The sequence below is a fragment of the Vidua macroura genome, chromosome 9 (assembly GCF_024509145.1).
Source record: "Vidua macroura isolate BioBank_ID:100142 chromosome 9, ASM2450914v1, whole genome shotgun sequence".
Lineage (NCBI taxonomy): Eukaryota > Metazoa > Chordata > Aves > Passeriformes > Viduidae > Vidua > Vidua macroura.
Window position 1 is genome coordinate 2,025,035 of NC_071579.1, and position 20,399 is coordinate 2,045,433.

The 20,399-nt window shown below is 43.1% G+C and overlaps 1 protein-coding gene across 1 annotated transcript; it reads right to left on the reverse strand.

The window, feature by feature from the left end:
- Window positions 1-893: 893 nt before the first annotated feature.
- NTMT2 (N-terminal Xaa-Pro-Lys N-methyltransferase 2) lies at window positions 894-19,728 on the reverse strand. The gene is made up of 4 exons (XM_053984757.1): window positions 19,560-19,728; window positions 11,001-11,176; window positions 4,331-4,580; window positions 894-1,168 (listed from the first exon to the last, which is right to left on the reverse strand). The coding sequence occupies exons 1-4, from the start codon at window positions 19,711-19,713 to the stop codon at window positions 894-896; spliced, it is 855 nt and encodes a 284-aa protein (XP_053840732.1). The 5' UTR covers window positions 19,714-19,728.
- Between the last annotated feature and the right edge of the window lie 671 nt (window positions 19,729-20,399).

Genomic DNA, 20,399 nt, shown 5'->3' on the forward strand with positions numbered 1-20,399 from the left:
TCCCTTATGCACCACTATTGTTCTACAGAAGAAACATCAGGAAGAGGAAGTAACTCCTAAAAATGGAAAATTAACCAGGTTGTTTTATTGTCCAAATTGACAGAAATGCAAAAAAAAAAAAAAAAAACCAACAAAAAAACCAAAAACAAAACCAAACACCCCCCCCAAAAAAACCCCCAACCCCCAAAAAACTAAAAAACAACCCCCCCAAAAAAACTCAAAAACAAAAAAAAAAAAAAAACAAAAACCCAAAATAACCCCCAACAGCAACAACAACAAAAAAAACCCCAAAAACCCCCAAAACAACAACAACAACAACAACAACAACAAATCCCCCAAAAACCTCCAAAAAACCCCAAAACTGTATAGCTGATGCCAACAAAAAGATACCATTTTCCTTATATTCTTGGTTTTAATATTTTAAAGTACAGGTAGAGAGGACAGCCAAAATTTGGGTGAAGTCTTCCAGAAGTTACTTGAATTTCCTGCTTCAGTGATCTGACAGATCCTCCTTAAATTCCAAGAAGACTTAAGTGCCATAGTAAAAACCAGGCTTGTTAACACCTCATACAGAACACCCCAAAATTATTAACTACTACAGAAACTTCAGTCCTAATTATTTTCTATTGGAGGAATTTTGTACAGTATTGACTCCTTAATGGAACAAAGATCTGACAAGGAGGTTAGGAAAGATTTTAAAAATGGAAAGAATGATGGAGCAGGTAGGATTTAGGAGCAGACTATTCCTGGGAGAAGCTTTGTGGTTCTCTCCTGACCCCTTAGAAGCTGCTGCCCTGGAGCAGTGCATGGGTAGGGGGATTCCAGGAGGTGCTTTTCTCCTTCCCAGTCCCCTGGCTCATCCATAGCCCAGTCCCTGCAGTATCACTGGGCAGTCAGGAGTGGCCAGGGCCCTTCTGCATGGCCAGCATCCAGACAGGGACACACTGCTCAGGGAAGCCCTCCTGCCTCTCCTCCCTCAGGATGGTGAGTCCGCTCATCTCGATGAGGCTGTGCAGGATGTTCAGGTCTCGGATCACGCTGCTGTCCAGGCAGTCCAGGGTGCAGCCCTCCCTGGCCACATTGTCCTTCAGAATGATGACACCGTTATCCTTCAAGCCACCCTGGCAGCGGATGAGAAACTCCAGGAGATCTTTGTCTGTCAGATATCCTACAGGTGAAAAGAAGGTGTCTTAGGTTGGAAATGGGGGGGTGTATTCTATTTCCATCTATCAGAGGTGGGGCAGTTATCTCCTGTTCATTGGGCAGTTTTCTTTATCTCTCCCACAGCCAATCCTCCCTCCAGGAGATCTCTTCTGTTCATGGCCAGGGAGTGTCCCTGCATGGCTGAGAAAATTCCATCATCCCATGGGGAGAGGCTCTGCCCAGGGGGAGGAACCAAGCATTCCTACCTGGATACAATCTGAGATATTTTGGGAACAACACAGCAGCCTTTGCCCACTACATTCCCAGAGGAGCAGCTTTCTTCTCCACTGCATTCCCAGAGGAAGCCCAGGCCCATCTCCAGCAGCCCTGGAGGTTCAGAGGAAAACTCCAGCCTTGTCCAGGATCCTGCTCCAGCAGAAGCACAGCTGGCACTACAGGAGGGCTGAGCCACCATGGGATGGGACTGCTGCCACCTCACTGACCCACAGGCTGCCAGGGCCTGCTCTGACTCTGGCAGTGTTGTTTCATATTACTGCATTGTTTATTTTATTATTTTTCTTTTTTTTTTCTTCCCTAGTAAAGAACTGTTATTCTTGCTCCCATATCTTTGCCTGAGAGTCCCTTAATTTCAAAATTATAATAATTCAGAGGGAGGGGGTTTACATTTTCAATTTCAGGGGAGGCTCCTGCCTTCCTTAGCAGACACCTGTCTCTTCAAACCAAGACAGATGGAAAATAGATCGCTATTAACCATTCAGACATGTTGGAAGGGTGCCTTGATCTGAGTCTCCATAGCCTGTTTATTGCAGAAAATTATTATTCTAGTCCTGCCAGATTTAACTAGGAATTCTTGGGCAAATAAATGAGATCAAATACAAACTCCAATCAATATTTGGGATCCATAGTGGTAGCAGCAACAGATGTGGACAGAAGCCACTGAGGAGAGTGGAGAAAATAGTGGGTGCTGAAGGGTTCTTTAATCTGGTGGTTTAAGTTATAATAAGAATCAGTGGCAGGAGGCTGGAGCCAAGCAAATTCATATAGGGAATAAGTGACAACTGTTTAACAGTGTAAGCAATTACCCATTGGAAACTACCAACAGAAGTGGGGTTTACCACCTCTTGAAATCCTCAATTGAAGTGCGGTTGAATCTTTCAAAATATGTTTTAATGGAACACAAACTACTGGCTTAGCACGGGGGTAAAGGAATGAAAAGAACATCTTGGGATATAGAGTAGGTCAAACTAGATAATCCCAGTCCTCTCTGCCTTTTTCTGCTAAAAATCTCTGTAACTTTGTGTAGCACTGTATCCCTCCATCAAAAGAGTTTTGGACCAAAGACCCAGCAAAGAATGCAATGCCAATTCCACAACCTCAATTAAACTCCTCATGTTACTTCAAACCTCGTGTGATTTTTGCAAATATGTAAATAATATACATATAATAATAATAAAATAGTGATTTTTTTCCAATGTTAGTGAGATTCTGTTTCTTATCCTTCCGTCTCAAAGATCAGGAGTTCTGTTGAGAACAGTGGTGTAGAGCTCAGAGAAAAGCAAAATGAGAACTCTCACATGTGAAACATCTAACATGAATAAACAGGACAGGTGATCTGAAACTGAATGAAAAACTTGGAAAAAATAATCACCTGTATTTTCTAGTAAAACTATTTTGTTTTCTTGATGGAAGATTTAAACTTTTATAAATGGAAGTTGTCATTTCAAAACCACATTTTGACATAGCATGTCAAGCTTCTTTAACCACTCCTAACAAAAAAAACCTCAAAAAAAAACCCAACAAGAAAATTAAAATAAAAAAGCCCCCAAACCTAAAGCTGAATACCTTTCATGTAGAAGGGAAGTGGTAATTTCTAGATGAAATGTAAGCTTGCCATTTTACTTTTTTTACAAAATGACTGCTGGAGTTCACATGCTTATGCATGCATAAGACAAACTAAAGATTTCATTGGCAAGATTCATTGAAGCTTTTGAACATCTATTTTGGAACTCATTTTTCTCTTTACTTGGCTTTTAGTGTAGTTTCTGAAGAAAATGAGATCTTCAAGGTGCTGCTTTCTAGCAGACAGTCCTGCCCTCGCTCCATCAAATGAATTTGTTGGCATATTTCAGCCAAATTCAAGATAGGGGTAGAAGTTTGATTAATGATTAAGATGACTCCATATTTCCTTCACATTGATGGAGAAAGAAGATTCAGCTGTGTGTCTGTGCTAAGAATATTATATGCTCCCTTAGTTAGGAGCTACATATCTGACCAGCACAGCCTTAGATAGGTCTAAGCTCAATCCTCCTCATTTTGACTTGGATTTGCTCAAAAGGTGAGGCAGGAGCTACAGTTACAGCAATGACTCGTTATTAAAGAAAAGCAAAAATAAAAAGGAAAATTATGCTGGTCTAAAGCAATTTGTTCAGACCGCCTCTTATACCTTAATTAATAATTAATTAATTAATAATTCCTTCTGCCCTCTGAAACTGCACCCTGGACACTTTGGTTCACAGATTAAGAGAAAACCTTCTTTCCACTGCACAGAATTAATTTTTTCTTTTTTTTTTTTTTTTTTTTTTTTTTTTTTTTTTTTTTTAGGTACATAGCCCTCATTATCTGATTGCTCTAAATGCTACAGGGCATTCAGTGGGGTGGCTGCTGGAGAAGAAGCAGATGTTTCTTATAGGAGGGCTACTGTGGGACATAGCTAAGGGAACCTATGTCTGATAAACATCAGTGCTTGTAATAAGACCTGATCTGATTTACAGGTATTGGTGATTCCATTATGGCTTTTTCCCTGATTGTTTCCTGAAATACCTCCAAGCCTGGATAATCAGCAGATTCAGAAACCACTGTTCACAAGTGTGGTCAGCCCTGTGTATCTCTCTACACCTAAGAAAGAGCACTCCTGCTCCAGAAAATCCATATGTGGGGCCTCACCCTCAGCTGCACCTTTGCATGCAGGCTGCTCTCCAAGAACTGGCACATTTCTCCACCTGAAAAAACCAACTTGATTTTTACCCACTGTGCATGTGGCCTGGGGGAACTCTCAGAAGTCTCTCGTGATGTTTTAGGAAGTTGTCCCAAAGACCTGAGAACCTCCCTGGAGCAGAGGCTGCCTGTTCTGTGAGATGCCAGGCTAGAAGGATCACATAGAACTAACCTGAAACCCACTGAATCCAGATGACGTCGTATCTTCGTGGGGCCGGTGTGAATTCCTGCAGGCTTTTGCAGTAATACATCTCTACTCTGTCCTCCTTGCCCTGCAGGTAGTTTGGGACCTCAGCCAGGAAATTCTCCATCATATCCACCAGCTCCACACTCTTGAAAACTGGCAGCAGGACGTGCTTGCTGATGCGACCTATCCCAGAGCCACAGTCCAGGGCACGGCTGGTGCCAGCTTTCCCCACCCCCTGTGGGATACAAGAAAATTATTGGAAATCTGAAAAATACCACCTGAAAAAAATCACAGCAACTACGTGTCTTAGGTTCAAAGATTTAGCTGGGGTGTATTCTCTTTGTCATCTGTCAGAGGTGGGGCAGTTATCTTCTGTTCATTGGGCAGTTTTCTTTATCTCTCCCACAGCCAATCCTCCCTCCAGGAGATCTCTTCTGTTCATGGCCAGGGAGTGTCCCTGCATGGCTGAGAAAATTCCATCAGCCCAGGAGGAGATGCTCCACCCAGGGGAGGAGCCAAGCATTCCTACCTGGATACAATCTGAGATATTTTGGGAACACCACAGCAGCCTTTGCTCACTGCATTCCCAGAGGAGCAGCTTTCTTCTCCACTGCATTCCCAGAGGAAGACCAGGCCCATCTCCAGCAGCCCTGGAGCTTTAGAGGAAATCTCCAGCCTTGTCCAGGATTCCTGCTCCAGCAGAAGCACAGCTGGCACTGCAGGAGGGCTGAGCCACCATGGGATGGGACTGCTGCCACCTCCCTGACCCACAGGCTGCCAGGGCCTCTCCTGACTCTGGCAGTGTTTTCTTTTTTTTTTTTTCTTTTTTTTCTTTTTTTTTTTTTTTTTTTTTTGTAGTATTGCATTTGTATTTTTAGTTTTCCTGGTAAAAGAACTTTTATTCTTGCTCCCATATCTTCTCCTTAATTTCAAAATTATAATTCAGAGGGAGGGGGTTTACATTTCCCATTTCAAGAGAGGTTCCTGCCTTCTTTAGCAGACACCTGTCTGTTCAAACCAAGACACTGTGTTACCCACTATGTGTCCAGTCAGTCTGGTGTCTTCTCTCCTTATCTTTGCAGTGCTGTTAGGAGATTGATAAGATTCAGCAGAGATTTGGGTGCTGCTGTCTGAGCTAAGCTGGGCTCTCACATACCTGGGCTGCTGCTGCTGGGGCTTCTCACTGCATTTAGTGCTGTACAGGAAGTTTTTGCTTGGTGTAAGAAGAAACAGTCTTTTACAAGCTCCTGGCTTTCTCAGAAGATCCACTACTCTTTGTAAAGTCCTTGCAACTCCAAATGTTCACACCTCACAGGCAACTACGTGGCTAGATAAGCCTTATTCTGTGCCCTGTAAAGGCTAATAAAAAAGGAAGCATACACCAAATACTGCATGCAAGCAGTAACTTCTGCAGCACAGAACTCCTGAGTGCCCATGGGCATTTCTACAGCTACACAGAATCCCTGGGATCAAAGTGCAGTCCTCAAAACAAATTCTGTTTGAACTAAGACCTTGGAGTGATAGGTAACTTATGACAACTCAAGAAGTTTGGGCTGGAGCATACACAGAATTTCTCTTTTAGGCATAGAGACAAGAAGGATGATTGACTAAGTTTTGCTTAACTGTTCCTTTTTTCTTCATAAATGTCAGCTTTGGACAGAGATCAGACATGAAAAAATGTGGCACAAAGGCTGTGACTATGAGAAAATAATGAAGCGCTGTAAAAGAAGCTTTATAATGAAAGCTGTATTTCACCCCAAAGCTTCCATTCTAACTATAAAACAGCTCTTAAGAGCCTGCTGCTGTTCTGTAAAACAGAAATTCTGAGCCGACACATGCAGTGACTGTGGGATAGGAGCTCCCTGGCCAAAGTTATCTGTTAAACAAACATATTAAAAGCAAATGTAAACACCTTTTCCCTGTCCTCTGGAACTGAGTGTTGAAGTAAAAGCCATGGGCCAAAGTCCCTGCTGCAACTTCAGTGCACTCAAAGCAATAAGGTATGGAAGAGTCTTGCTCTTCCTGCTTATTGGGAGACCCCCCCCTTTGTAATGAACCCAGCGTAAATCATGTAACTCACACTTTTTTGGCCTGGCTTCAGTGGGTAATTCAGTAGATTATTAAGGTCAAAGGACAGCACTGTCAATGACATGACTATGAATAGCCCAGGCGAGCATCTGATTACACGCAGTAATTGTAGAAAGAGCACACGGCCCTCAAGGGCTCTCACCAGTCTCCAGGGCTGCTGCTCCCAATTTGTATGCCCAGGAAGATTAATCTCCTGATGTGTGCACGAGTCCACAGACCTTCAACCCTACTCGGCTCTGGAGACTACCTGTTTGTAGTTAGCCAGAAAATGGGAGCCATTCCTCATCCACAGGCTGCACCAGGAACATATCCCACAGCTCTTTAATTCCAAATGAAATGTATGAGTGCCCGATTTAGCTTTAGAGAACAATTTTGGGGTGTATATGTGTCCTAAAGGATAGTGATTCTGAGTAATGGGAAGCAAGTAGACAGAGGTGCAGTCAGTCTAAAATTTTGAAACCTGTTCTGATTTACAGTTCCTGGTGCTACTTCAGGTCTTGCAAGCTCCTGCACGTGGGTTTTACTGAGGACCAGACTAAGAGGTAACAAGGAGTTCAGGAAAGGAGAAGGAACTGTGTCTTGGATCTTTACAAGGCGGATTTCCATATTGTTGGCTGGCAGATACATACAGGTCTACACTGATGGGATTAACTAAAAATCTTTGAGAAAGCTGCTGAGAAAACTGGGATGATTTACCAAAACCACCAACAGAATTCTACAAAAAGTGAGGTAATTCCTTCAACGTCTGTGTTTCACAGAATCTACAGTCATAGCAGGGACTCAAAACAGGGAATTCATCACTCAAAACAGGGAATTCATCTCCCATGACACGTCACAGCAAGGACTTCTGATGACACATCTCTGTGTGCCATCGAGAAGAAGGAAAGGGAATGATCATGAGAGATGAAGTTCGATCCCACACTTTGCTGAAAAGGAGTGAGAGTTTCCAGCAGTCAGTTGAGAAGCCCTGTGAAACACCACGGCTCCGTTTGTAATGAAAATGTTGACATAATTCCATGTTCAGCTAATATATTTTCAGTTTGGAAGTGCTTAGGGCTTTGACAGAGTATTAACATTTTCTTTGGAAGGCAAACATTTTCCCAAAAGTCTAATTGAGTTGAAAATCAGACTCCTTATTTTAAAAAATCGTATAAGTGAAAACTGTAAGCCAGAACAGGCTTCAAAATTTGAGACTGACTGCCCCTCTGACTGCTTGCTTCCCATTACTCAGAATCACTGTCCTTTAGGACACATATACACCCCAAAATTGTTCTCTAAAGCTAAATTGGGCACTCATAAATTTCATTCGGAATAAAAGAGCTGTGGGATATGTTCCCAGTGCTACTTCAGGTCTTGGAAGAGCAGAAAGGCAGTGAAGCTATGTACGACAAAAAAAGGAATCAGAGTTCAAGAAATAGATAAAAATCCCCGTGGTTTTCCTTCTAAATAAATAAAAAAGAGCATGTTTTCAACAACATCTCTTCTATCACCCTGATCAAACTGGAGAAAAATCACTTTTCAAGAAGTTTTCACTCAGCAAGTAACCAATCACACAGGTGAGCTGGGGGCAAGAAAGGGAGAAAGCGTTGAGGGCAGAGAGGGAGCCATAAAGTCAATATAATCTCCATCTGTAATATTTTACACACCTACAGCTCACAACCGACGCTGAATTAATGCTTCCTTTGTTTTCTTTATTTTCTTTTTTACTCGCTACCTCCGGATTAGGCACTTGGAAACACAGTGGCTGTGTGGACATGGAGGCATTAGCACGCTGCCATAAATATGCAAGGCTGTAGCTGTGCTGATAACCCTGTACCTGAGACAGCCTGGAGCTTGTCTGCAGAGCCCTGCTGGCTCAAGCCATGTTGCTCTTGGTTTGAGTTCTGCCCACACACACATAAAACCTCTTAACTCCAGCACAGTGGCACTTTCAACCCCGCTCGACTCGCCCGTGAAGCTAAAATATAAGTGAAGCCCTCAGTCCCTTCCTGTAATTCCTTCCATGTGCCCAGGCAAGATGAATTCTTTTCTCCAAAGAAATCTGTAGCTCAGTTTACAGTGGTGCTAAGGATCATGCTAAGAAATGCCATACCTGAAGGTATGCAACATCAGTCATGGAAGGGAAATGTCACTGTGTGGCATTTCCACGCCAGCCAAGCTAACTCAAGAGGGGTAATTTGAGTGGGACCGGGCAAGTATGGAGCACCGGTTTTGCCAGAATGTAGAGTTTTGAATGAATAAAACTCTCTGTGAAACTGGTATTTCAAATCTAGAGAATAGTTTTTAGCCAAAAAAACATGGGAAAGAATGTTGAAAATGTCAAAGTACTTCCTTTTTTTTTTTTTTTTTTTTTTTTTGTAACTTTCAAGGAAAAAAGAAACCAAACTTGTCAGCTTTCATTTCTAAAGAGCATTTTTTATTTTGCAACTGACTTGAGCTCTTGAAAGCAAAGAGAAAAGTTTTTCAGAGAGTGAAACAATAAAAAATTTGTTCAATTCATCTGAAACAATTTTTCCTATTTTCCAATTTTGTTAAACTTATCTTCTAAAAAGAGAAAGTATATTAGGGTGAAGCAGATTTTTTTTTTCTATCTTGATCACCTTATGGGTTAAAAAAAAATTCATAGAGCCATAAACTTGGTAAGACACTTCATTAGCTTTATTATCAAGTCACTGCTACAGAAAGCCACTAAATATCTGTATCTGATTGAGCAGGATTCAAATTTCAGTAGTAAGAAAGAAAAATAAACCATAAGGAACGTAATCAATTGGCTACATCTCATCAGACAACAGGCTTTAACAGAGAAATCAGAATAAGTAAAAGGTGCAGACTCCTTTCTGGTTTGGTGGTGTGGTTTTTTTTGGTGTTTTTTTTTTTTTTTTTTTTTTTTTTTTTGTTTTGTTTTATCTTGGCCATTCAGAGTATCTTTTCTATCCCTGGCTAATTATAGGAGTAGGAATTTTGCTCTGGAGTATTTTGTGTCTGTCATCACAGCTGATGCAGTGGGTATGATTCCCCTTTGGCATGTGAAACTCTGTCACAGACTGTACTTTCCTTTTCAGGTCTTGGAGAGTGTAACACAAACCTGCTGCAGGAAACTGCATCTATGTGATGTCTAGGAAGGGTGAAATCTTCCCCTGAGCACACACTTCTGCACCACCTGAATTCCACAAATGTCCTTAAAACAAGACTTAAATAAAATTTAAGGAATGTGCCTCGACTGCATTTCATTTTCCTTCTGAAAATGCTGTTTTCAGAAACGCCATGCAGAAATGTTACCATCAGCTTCAGCTCCTCACTGAACCTCCTTTGTATTTTCTCATTTTGTGTTTGTTGACAGCATGATACCATACAGGGAGGCTCTGGGAAGCCTTTTGTACCTCGGCATTAATACAAATGATTGTTGATACAGAAACATGCAGCTATTCACTTGTGTTTTGCTTGCTCACGGCCCTGAAAGTCTGCCTCTATCAGGTACAGCAAACTTGCCATCACTTGCTCTGCACTGCTCTGCATTATTTCTATCTGCTGTCAAGCCACACTCATTTTCCATCCCAATCCATTTAAATTGTGCCCTATTTTTTTTTCCATATACAATATCTAATTAACCTATTGAGCTTTCTTCCCACAGTGGACCATTAAGGCTAAAAAAAGGTCATCTGGCTATCCCAAGTATGTACATTTGAGCAGAAAATTAAAGACCTGTGGTAGCATTCTATAGCACTAGTCATTTTGTCAGCAGGAGAACTTAACAAATTTATTTGTGGATTCTTTAACATCTAATACTGTTGTTGAGCTGATTTAGTGGGCTCCTTCCTGGGAAAAGGGAAGGGCAGTCAGAAAACCATCAGACCACACTTCTAAAGATCTTCAGATTTCTAAAGACAGTTTTAGAACTCAACAGGATTTTCAGAAACCTAAGAACCAAAGTGATACTGCTCTTAAAATCCCACTTGGCGTCTCCTTGCAATTCAGGCCAAAGCAGACCTTTCAAGACGTTTACAGACCTTTAGCAATCTGCCTGAAAAGGTGTTCAGTGACACTGGAATGTTTAAGGAAAAATATTTTGCCTAATGTGTAGCCTCTTCTATATGCTTCTAATGTGTGGGAGACAGTGGGTTTTGTTGCAGCATTCTCAGAAATATCTATAAATAGGCAAACCAGAAACTGGGCATTTAGTCTCAGTTATTTTCCCAACTGGACTGCAAGAATTTGCACAAATCTGCCATGGAAGCCAATAAGGATTTTATCATGAAAGGTCCCAGTCCTACACTCAGAATTAATCCCTCACTCAAACCCAGCTAAAAGAATTCCTCATTGCAGCTTGGGAGCATTAGAAAAGGATGTAAAACAGGTAAATAATGATGTAGGACCAGGCAAAATGTGTAGTCATGCTAATGAATGACCTGGCAGAACACATGACTAGACCCAATGACAGTGCTGACCTGTGACTGCAAATCAAATGTGACACACGGTGCCATTTAAATCAGGTGTGCCTGGGCACCCTGCACGCCATTTTTGACACATCACCACTGCTCCTTGCAGAAGATGAGATTAAATGACTCACCCCAACAAACTTCCTGAGAAACTCCCGGGAGGATTCAACATCTGTGTTGGAGAGCTCGATGTAGTCTCCCATCATTCCCTCCTCCGTGGCGGGCACCTCCCGGTAGAAGTGTTTGGCCCTGGCGTAGAACTGCATCTCCCCGTTGATGACTTGGCTTGTCAGAGCGTAAAGTTTCACTGCAAGCAGATAAATCACCATTTTATTGTTAGTGACAGATGTTTCTGCCTTCGTTAATTGCTCCATGTGGTAGTGAAGCAGCAGGCCAAAGGCCTACAAACTGAATCCTGACTCGAGTCGACAGAAGCCATGAGGAAGCTCTCTTCATGAGAACAGAGTTGTGCAGCAGTGAAAAACAACTTGTTTTTTCCTGAGAAAGAGCTCTAAGACTGTGGAAAACAACCTGCTTTCCCTGAGAAAGAACTCTAGGACTGTGATAAACACTAGTCACCTGTATAAACTGATTTTTACACCATTAGATAGAAAAATGAAAACTATCTCTCACAAATAACCTTTCCTGCACATACACACCAGGGGTTTGAGTGACCAATCAACACAGGGTAACAACTTGTTACTGACCAATTGGGGATAGACAGGGGATGTTCTTAAAAAACCCTATAAAAGGGTTTAATAAAACAAACCGGGTTGGTTCCTTTCTTTTTGCACCATAAAACGTGTCCTGCATCCCTCTTTATCGAGTGACACAGCGACACTCCAAAGACACGATGATGAATGTTGGATTATGCCCTTTTCTGACCCAGAGATGGGGCAACTGAGAGGTGTTTTAAAAACTTTTATTCCATTTTCAATCTCAAGTGAAGGGTGATACAATACAGATATTATAATTCACACCATCACAATCAGAAGCCAATTATTTCCTAATTACAATACATTATAAGCGCTTCTTGGCCTATCAGCCACACCATGCTGTAAATGCCTTAAAGCCAATCATCTAAAATTACCCCTCGTGGGTCCTACTACAATGCATCTTTCATAGTTCTATTTCTCTAAAGTATCTAGTCTTATTTGCAAAACCATCCTTTGAAACTTGTTTCTAGTTTCTAGCTCCATTTCTCTCTCAACAATGTCTGTCCTATTCCATGGCATTTCTAAGTCAGCATTTCTTATCTCAAGGTTTGCATACAGATGCACACTGTGTGAGCCTTCTGCCAGGTTTTGAGAATTTTCTATAAATCCATTTCCCACAGATGAAGACTGTAAACTTAAGTTGAGCTTTCAAAACACCAAATCCATTTCTAAAGCAACAGTGGAAGGAAAGGTGTTGGATTGAATCCTACAAGACCTTGCAGGGATCCAGCCCTCCTCATGAAAATTCGGTGCTTTCCAGGTTCAGAAGTCATTTCAATCATCACACTGTGTTTTCATGTCAGTGAAAAATCACCTCAGGTTTGAAGTGAACACATGTGCCAAGGACATCAAGTGGACTAGTTTTTTCCTGGAAAAGCTGTGGGCAGCATTTATTACTGTGCAGGGTCATCATTTCTGCTATCACCGACCTAACTGTTGTGCAGATTTTCAGATATGCTTTCCAGCTATTGACAGCTGCAGGGAGGGCGCACCAGGAAGAGAGTGGATGAATGAGGACTTGCTCTGGTTTATTTTTAGTGATACTGTATGGTCTGTGGCAGTGCAAGTAAGTTGAACCACGAAGCAGATGGTAGTCTCAGGCCTAAATGAGTACACAGGGGGACACAGTTTAGAAGACACAGTCCTAAATTTTCATCTGGCACAGGTCAAAGAGCAAGGTAATCAGTGGGTGATATACTGAAAGGTTCCTGTGTGCCAGAGGCTTGGATTTTCTTTTCATGGCTTGGCTGCATTGCTGGTAACATACAGCAACCAGTATTTTGAAGCTGTTTCATTAAAACCTGTGAGTTTTGCTGCAGAAAGGGCTATTTTGCCCTGTTCTTTAAGAATGGAGGTCTATCCTCCACAGCCTGGGTTTTTCTGTACTCGATGTGCATCAGCATATCAAAAGTATGGATTCAAAGCTCAAAAGCTTGGATTGAGGCAGGCTATAAATTTTGCTTGCAAATCATCACCTCTTAATGTCTCGTGCGTGCACACAACTGCCCAGGGTGTGTGACAGACCCTCCACCAAAAACACAACTCCAAGCCTGACACTGAAAGCCAATCATGAGGAGGGAGAGTCACGCTGGGAAGAAGCCTGAAGCCTTTGCAAGCACCACTTTGCAGTGTGAGACCAGCTCTGCTGCAGCTTCCCAGCGCACCCAGGGAACTGGAAATGCTCCAGAAGCAAACACCTTCTGAGCTCATGACAAGAGAGGGAGGGAGAGCTCCCTGCCAGCTGCACACAAAGACCAGGCAGCAGTTCTTTGTCCCTGCATCTTCAAACTTCCATGGGAGCACTGCCAGCTGCTGCTGGGAAGGGGCTGAATAGGCTTGTACAGGCCGGGGAACAGGAATTATGTCCTCCACACAGAGGAGGAGAGTAAGGCCAGAGGCCCTGAATATAAGCCTGGAATGTATTTAATTGAGGGCAAGCAAACTCAGCGGGGAATGATAAGTGTGTGCCTGCCCATCCTCAGCAGGAGAGTGACACTTTGGAGGCAAATGAGGGGGGGACAAAGGAAGTAGGATAGGGAATAATTACCACCAAGGACCACTCGGAACAGAATAGTGCTATTGGGTTACATATAAGCAGCATGCCCAGCATATCCCTCATCCAACAAAAGCAGCATTACCAGCCCCTCTTGTCATCACCTGCTTAAGTCAACTGCTGAACGGATACTATTAAAGCTTTAATCCATTACACATTTATGTTATGCCTGAGAAATTTATACCACAAGAAGCACTGAGCCCAGCAAGGGTCAAACCTGGGAGTTTTACACACTCCACTGATTATATTCACATACTCAGAAGAAACCATTTAGTTGAAGAAATTAATACTAAGGGGGCAGCAGCCAATCCCCAGTACAGCTTGGCCAGGGTGACTCCCAGAGCCTGGGAAAAAGACTCCATCAGTGCCTGGGATTTTTCCAGTAAGGATCTCTGTCCTTATCCAGAAGTGGCACCATCTTGTCTTCTCTGTGTCTGCTTTTGCTCTGTTTCAGAGGTCAGCCTGTCTGCTGAACAGAACTGGATCCCTGTATGTTGGCTTTGCGAGATCTTCCATATAGGACTCCAGTGATGATTCCAGGGGTTGTTTCATGAACCTGTCGAGGGACAGTGATTTATCCCATTTTGCTAGATTGAAAGGAAGGACATTTATAGGCTGTCTGCACACCAGGACAGCATGAACAACAAATATTCAGAGTCCATCTACTCAAAACATGAGCCTGACCTGCGGCAACACATGGGGACGATATGGTGTTCAGGATATCAGATCTGGAGTGTCTGCTCTCACATTTCTCACTCAGAACCAATATCAGGCTTGCAGAATTCCTGCCAGGACTTGCATGCACACACCAGCTGACTGCAGCTCCTCCTGGGCCATCTGGGGCCCCAGAGCCCTGCCCTACGTGCTGGCATCCAAAACCAGCTCTGGGTGAGCATCCACAGGGGCTTCTCCATGCATTAAACTGTGCAAAGATGTTTTTATGCATGTCTCCCACCCCGGGGCATGCAAGGACACGGGCCAATGCAAAGAGGGATTCTGCACCCAAAGTTTTCTCCTGTGGACCCACAGCCTCACTTGTACAGTGTGAGATCTGTAGAGGTGATTTCCACCTCTTGCTCCTTCAGTGCTGCTCCCCCCTCTCAGGAATTTGCAGCACTGCCAACTCTCCCAGTGCACAACCCAGTTTTCCAGACACAGCCAATCAACCTCACCTCTGATCTGCCTCGCAGCTGTGCCTGGCATGCAGGCTCCAGCAGCAGCAGCACCACGGGGAGGAGGAGGTTTGCCAGCTTGCAGGAATCTACCCCAAAAGAGAAGTGCCACAAATCCTTGGTGGCTGTCAGTGTTGCAGCCATGCCTCCCCCTCATCACAGGACCTGCCTAGCCAGAGGCATCTTCCTTTCCACGACCCGTGTGGGACTGCCTCATGCATCAGGAAATTAAATACTTGTGAGGCCTGCTATGGGTACACAGCCTGCCTTCAATAAATTCCGTGAAGTAGGGCATGAGCAGGATAGAACAAGGCAGGCTGCAAGTTCCTCAGACATCACAAAGCAGGCAGCTGGCTAACATATGAGGCTTTCAGTGTTAAGGCAGGTAACTTGTAAGATTTAAAGTCAGAAATGTGTTTCCAGTAAAGAAGAAACTTTTTCATGGCACACTTGTCCTTCAGCTGAATCTGCTGGCAAGTCCCCAAGCGAAGATGGTTGAAGTAAACCCACTGCTCAGGCAGGCTGAGGGCACAAAGTGGCTCCCTAAAGGTCACTGCAGTCATGAGACATCAATAATTTTCAGTCACTGCAAACAGTCTGGATGCAGAGTGGTGATCTACAGCTGAATGCTAACCAGTGTGGGCTAGACAGACACTATCCACCTGAGCCTTTTGCCCTGCAATGTTCAAAACATGATCTCTCCTATTTTCTTATGGATCAGTTAAAAATGTTGTTTTCCAGGGCATTTGGTCTAAATCTCTAAAGAAATGGACCACTTAACACGTAAGACCCAGTGCAATCCCAACCTGCAGTATGCTGACTTACAGTTCTTGACTTCAGAGTTTCCTCAACTAAATTTCCCTGGCAGAAGTAAATGTTGCAAGTAATTTCTTTTGAAGTTTTTATTTGTGAACATTATTCTGTGGCTCCAATTGCTTTCTGCAAGATACTGAACTAATTCCAGTTTGGCTGAGTGCTCCCTTTTAAATGCAACATCTGCTTTGTGCATCAGTTGAAAAAGAATTATCTGTGTGCATGGTAGAATCTACCTCTCTGCTGTGGTCTGAGTACCATGTAAATTCTAGTTAATAGAGGATGAACATCATCCTACCCCCAAAGCAGATTTTACTTTTAGCCACGTGCCTCACACACGGGAATATTTGTCTCCAGGGGTGGATCTTCTCAGTTTTCCACTGCAGATCTCAGCCCACTGGCACTGAGTCCCACAGCCCGTGTAAACATGTGCATAATTTCCAGCATCTGAGTAGCTCCAATAAAGTCCACTGGGCTTAAGGGCTCTCACACACATTTAAGTACATTGTTGGATCAGGGCCTGAAGTTACTCATGTCTTTTATTTAGAAATGTTAGCCTGGTCTGTAAAAGTGACATGTTTCTCTTAACAGGCTGTGATACCAGATACACTCAGCTCCTAAGTAAACATGCCTAGAAGAGCTCCACCACTGAACCCAGCAATGGAGTGGGGGGAGCATGGAGTTAGCAGAGTTTGGAGGAAACTTTGGACCTTGCTGAGCCTGGGCAGCGCTGCAGGATTCAGTGTGAGACTTGGTTTCAGTGTTATTACTCATAAGTCGGGTTAAGCACATGCTTAACTTCCCTGCTAGGTCACAGTGTTGCTCCAGTCCTGTGACACTGTTTACACAGAGATATCTGGCTCCAGTCTTGAAGACTGAGAAGTTCAGGTCCATTCTGAACTGAGCTGGAAACTGTCATTATGCAGAGATGTTCAGACCTGTTCAGTTCTGTCCTCTCCATCACAGAGAGCACTGGACCACAGGATAGTCCAAATTGAAAGAGACCTGAGGAAGTCTCTAGTCCAAACTGCTGCTCAAAGCAGGGACAGACATCACACCAGATGAGCTTCAGCAGGGTTTAGACAGCCAGGTTTAGAAAGCCCTCCAGTGATGGAGAATTGTACATCTTCCCTGAGCAACCTGTTCCAATGCCTGACTGTCCTCACATAAAAAGACTTTTTTCCTTATAGCCAGTATAGGGGTACTTTTGATTCATGGCCACCAGCCCTTGTCTTCACGCTGCACTCAACTGTGCAGATCTTACTCCATCTTATTCATGACCTTCCTGTAGGCACTAGCAGGATGATATTTGGCCTCTCTTCTGGCTGAACATGCCCCATTCCCTTTGTCTGTCTTCACAGGGCACGTGCTCCAGTTCCCTCACCACAATGAGGGTCTTCCAACTCATTCCATGTCATTTCCTGCTCCAGCAGCCCAAGGCTCTATATGTAGGGTCTAAAGACTGCTGGAGAAAAGGGGATCATCACTTCCTTCACTCAACTAGCCATGCTTTTGTTAATTCATCCTGGGATTCTGTTGGCTGCCTTTGCTTCCAGGACATTCAGCTGCTGCCTACCAAAACCCCACCAGGAGGGCACTTCCTGAGCAGTCCGTGGTGTTGCTGCCCAGGGTTTTTCCTATCCAGGTATACAACTTGGTGTTTGGGTTGGAATTTCAGTGGGTTTGAATGGCACTAGGTTGCTACTGTCTCTTTCCTCCAGCCTGTTTAGGTGCCTCTGGATGGCAGCCCTGACTTAGAGCTTGTGGGCAGGTCCTGGAAGTTGGCTGCAATTTCTGGATGTGAGGATAAAGCAGTCCTTTACCTCCTCCAGGTTATTGATGAAGATAGCAGGGGGGTTGAAACCAGATGAACTTTAAGGACCCTTCCACCCCAAACCATTCCATGGTTCTAAACAGGACAGGTCCCTGGACAGACCCTTGTAGGATTCCACTGAGTTCAAGATTTGACCACAACTCTCTGAGCCAATCACCTGAACATTTTTTACCCACCTGACTGTCTCCCTATCCAGACCCTGCCATCATAGCAGGATGTGAATTTCCCTGGATGTGTATTCACAGCACATGAACCACTCCACCTGTCCTCATGCCCACTTTTACTTCATGACAATAAGCAGGGAGTAAGAGACATGCTGCATATTCACCTGAAGGCTGGGCTCATAGTGCATCTTCCATGGAGTCAAAGTAATTTGGATAGGCTGGCAATGGGCTTGTAAGATCATTAGCTAAGTTTTAGTGAGTCAGGTCATGAAAAGCCTGGCAGAGGGGATCTATGATCTGATAGGAACATTTTACAAAGCCTGTTGGCCAGGAATGGAAATTCAATAAAATTCAGTCAAGAAATAAGTATAGTTTTATGAGTGAAGCAATTAGGCCTGGAAACAGCTGAGTGGTGCCTGATGGGTTCTCAGCCATTTGAAACACTTAAACCAAGGTATTTCTGTTTTCATAAATAAATTCTGTGTTCTGTGACCCAGACAAGTTACAAGCACGATGCTGGAATTTTTACACTCATTTCTAAGTTAGATGCTCATAATGGTACCTTCTAACCTTAAAATGATGCAGTGGTACTTACACTAACAGTTAACACTGTAGGAAATCCTACTCAGTTTCTAATAAGTTGTGTTTATTTTCAAAACAAATGAAAGAATAACATTTTCATCAACTTCGTGAGATTCCATCAACCTGTAACTGATTTCCCTTCCTTTCCATCTTTCCTTCCTTTCCATTGTTCACAGCTACCTACCACTAGGGATAGGAGTATTTATCTTCCATGTTTAATTTTAAATAGTTGCAGATATTGCTGCATTAAAAATACTAAGATAATAAATATACTATATTATATAAATATATATTTATTAATAAATATATATTATAATAATACTAAATTGCCCATTAAAAATACTAAGATAACATGGAAATGTTTTTTGTCTTTACAGGATTAATGCATTCTATCCTCTTGAATAGGGTTATCACTGGCATCTGTACAGTTCACACAAATAGGTAAGATACTCCTTTTGCCTAAATAGATCATTCAATTAGAAAGGAACGCCCAAGAATTCATTTAAACAGATTGCACAGGCTCATCCATCCCATCTTAAAATTCCTACAAGTTTGACATTAAGTGCAGGATGAATAATTCTGCTTAAAACAAAACATGCTAACATAATACAGACTCAAGTCAAATGTACTTTTTAGCTTTATTCCCACAGGGAAATTTTGTTTTTTATTCAGGGTCACATTTGCATAAGAAATGAACATTCATTTTCTACATCTTAAAAAAAAAACAAAAACAAAAAACCCACCAAACCCTCTTGGCATTCTGTACCAGAGGCTGACATTGAAATTTGTCTATAAACAAATTTTTGGAAGCATTTTCCTCCCAGAGAGCAAACAGTAGGTTAGACAATCTGCTGCAGAGATCTGCGTAACAAAGACTCTTGAAAAAAAATTTAAATCACCACCTTTCAAGCACTTGTCCAAATCAATATAAACACCAGAGCTAAGGACATCCAAAATGACAACAAAACGGGTATTAGGCAAAAGAAAGAACCACCTGCCAGCTCTGCTAGTTTTGCTTTTGTCCTTCCAAGTTCTAAACAGGTCAAAGCATGTTTTACTCAAATGATGGCAAAAATAGGAATGGTCAGCCAGAAACCAAACTTCTCATTCAGTCTTGCAAGTCTTTCCCTTGCCCTCCTCTAAAAATCTGTGGAGTATTTAGGTGAAACAACAGACTACTGCATTAGAGTGAGTTGGGAGACACAGTTCCAAAGTCTTTAGTGAGCACTGCAGTCTCTTGAGTTGGGTTTCTCAAAACTACTCCTCCTCCTCCTCACTGCCAGTAACCATCTCCACCATCTGACACGATCCATCTTTCCAGAGCACACACAGACACTCCTGCCCACGGCTACTCACCCAGGGGAAGCTTTTCCAGCAGATAAAGGTAGCACTTGAAGAAGTCGTTCTGGATTGCCTTGTGCAAGACAAAGGACATGCTGTGCCGACAGAGCTCTTCGTCCGTCTTGTGCCAGCGAGACTTAAAGGCCAAATGTGCTGCTTTATAGGCCATGATGAAGATTTTTTTCTGGGAGAATGGACAGCTGCTGTGGCTGGTGTTCTCTGGAGGACCTGTCCTTCCACAGGGACAGAGGCAGAGTAATTTAAATTGTGGCAATGTGCTGTCATTCTATACCAGGGTGTGTGGCAGGGGACGGAGGCGGGTGAGAGGGGAGTGAGAAATGCTGGCTCTTGGCACTGGCTCACAGTTATCCCTGGAGTGTCGCCCTCTGACACAAGCAGGTGCTGGAAAGCGGGGGGGGGAAAAAAAGTCCACCAGGAAATTGCTTAGCCAGGATTAAAGTGTATCCTCTCCAAAAAGGAGTGGCTTTAATTCAATTGTACTTTTCTTAATCTATTCAGCTTTCACTCCAAAAGAACTCAGATATTATCCAGAATCTCCCTCTTACATCTTGCAGGGTGATTTTGTTTCTGTGTCTCTCCCTCACTATTGGTTCTTCAGGGCAGGACACTCAAGAGGAAGGCCAGAAGACAGAACATGGATGTACCTCTACACAAACTGTGAGTCCTAATAAACTGTGATCCTAGCAAGCTTTTCAAGATTTTCAAGCTGTTTGTTCCAGGTGTCTGCAGTATCAGTAGGCTGCACTGCAGAAACACAGTCAGGAAATTGGATGTTCCCAATACAAATGGGCTGCCCTGCATGCCCAGCAACACTTCGACCTCCTGACAAATATC

Coding starts and splice junctions, on each gene's coding strand:
- NTMT2 (XM_053984757.1), bottom strand. CDS start 19,713: ATGGCCTATAAAGCAGCACATTTGGCCTTTAAGTCTCGCTGGCACAAG. Junction 11,177..19,559: donor GCTGGAAAAGCTTCCCCTGG/GTGAGTAGCCGT, acceptor ATCTGCTTGCAG/TGAAACTTTACGCTCTGACA. Junction 1,169..4,330: donor CTGGATTCAGTGGGTTTCAG/GTTAGTTCTATG, acceptor TTTCACCTGTAG/GATATCTGACAGACAAAGAT.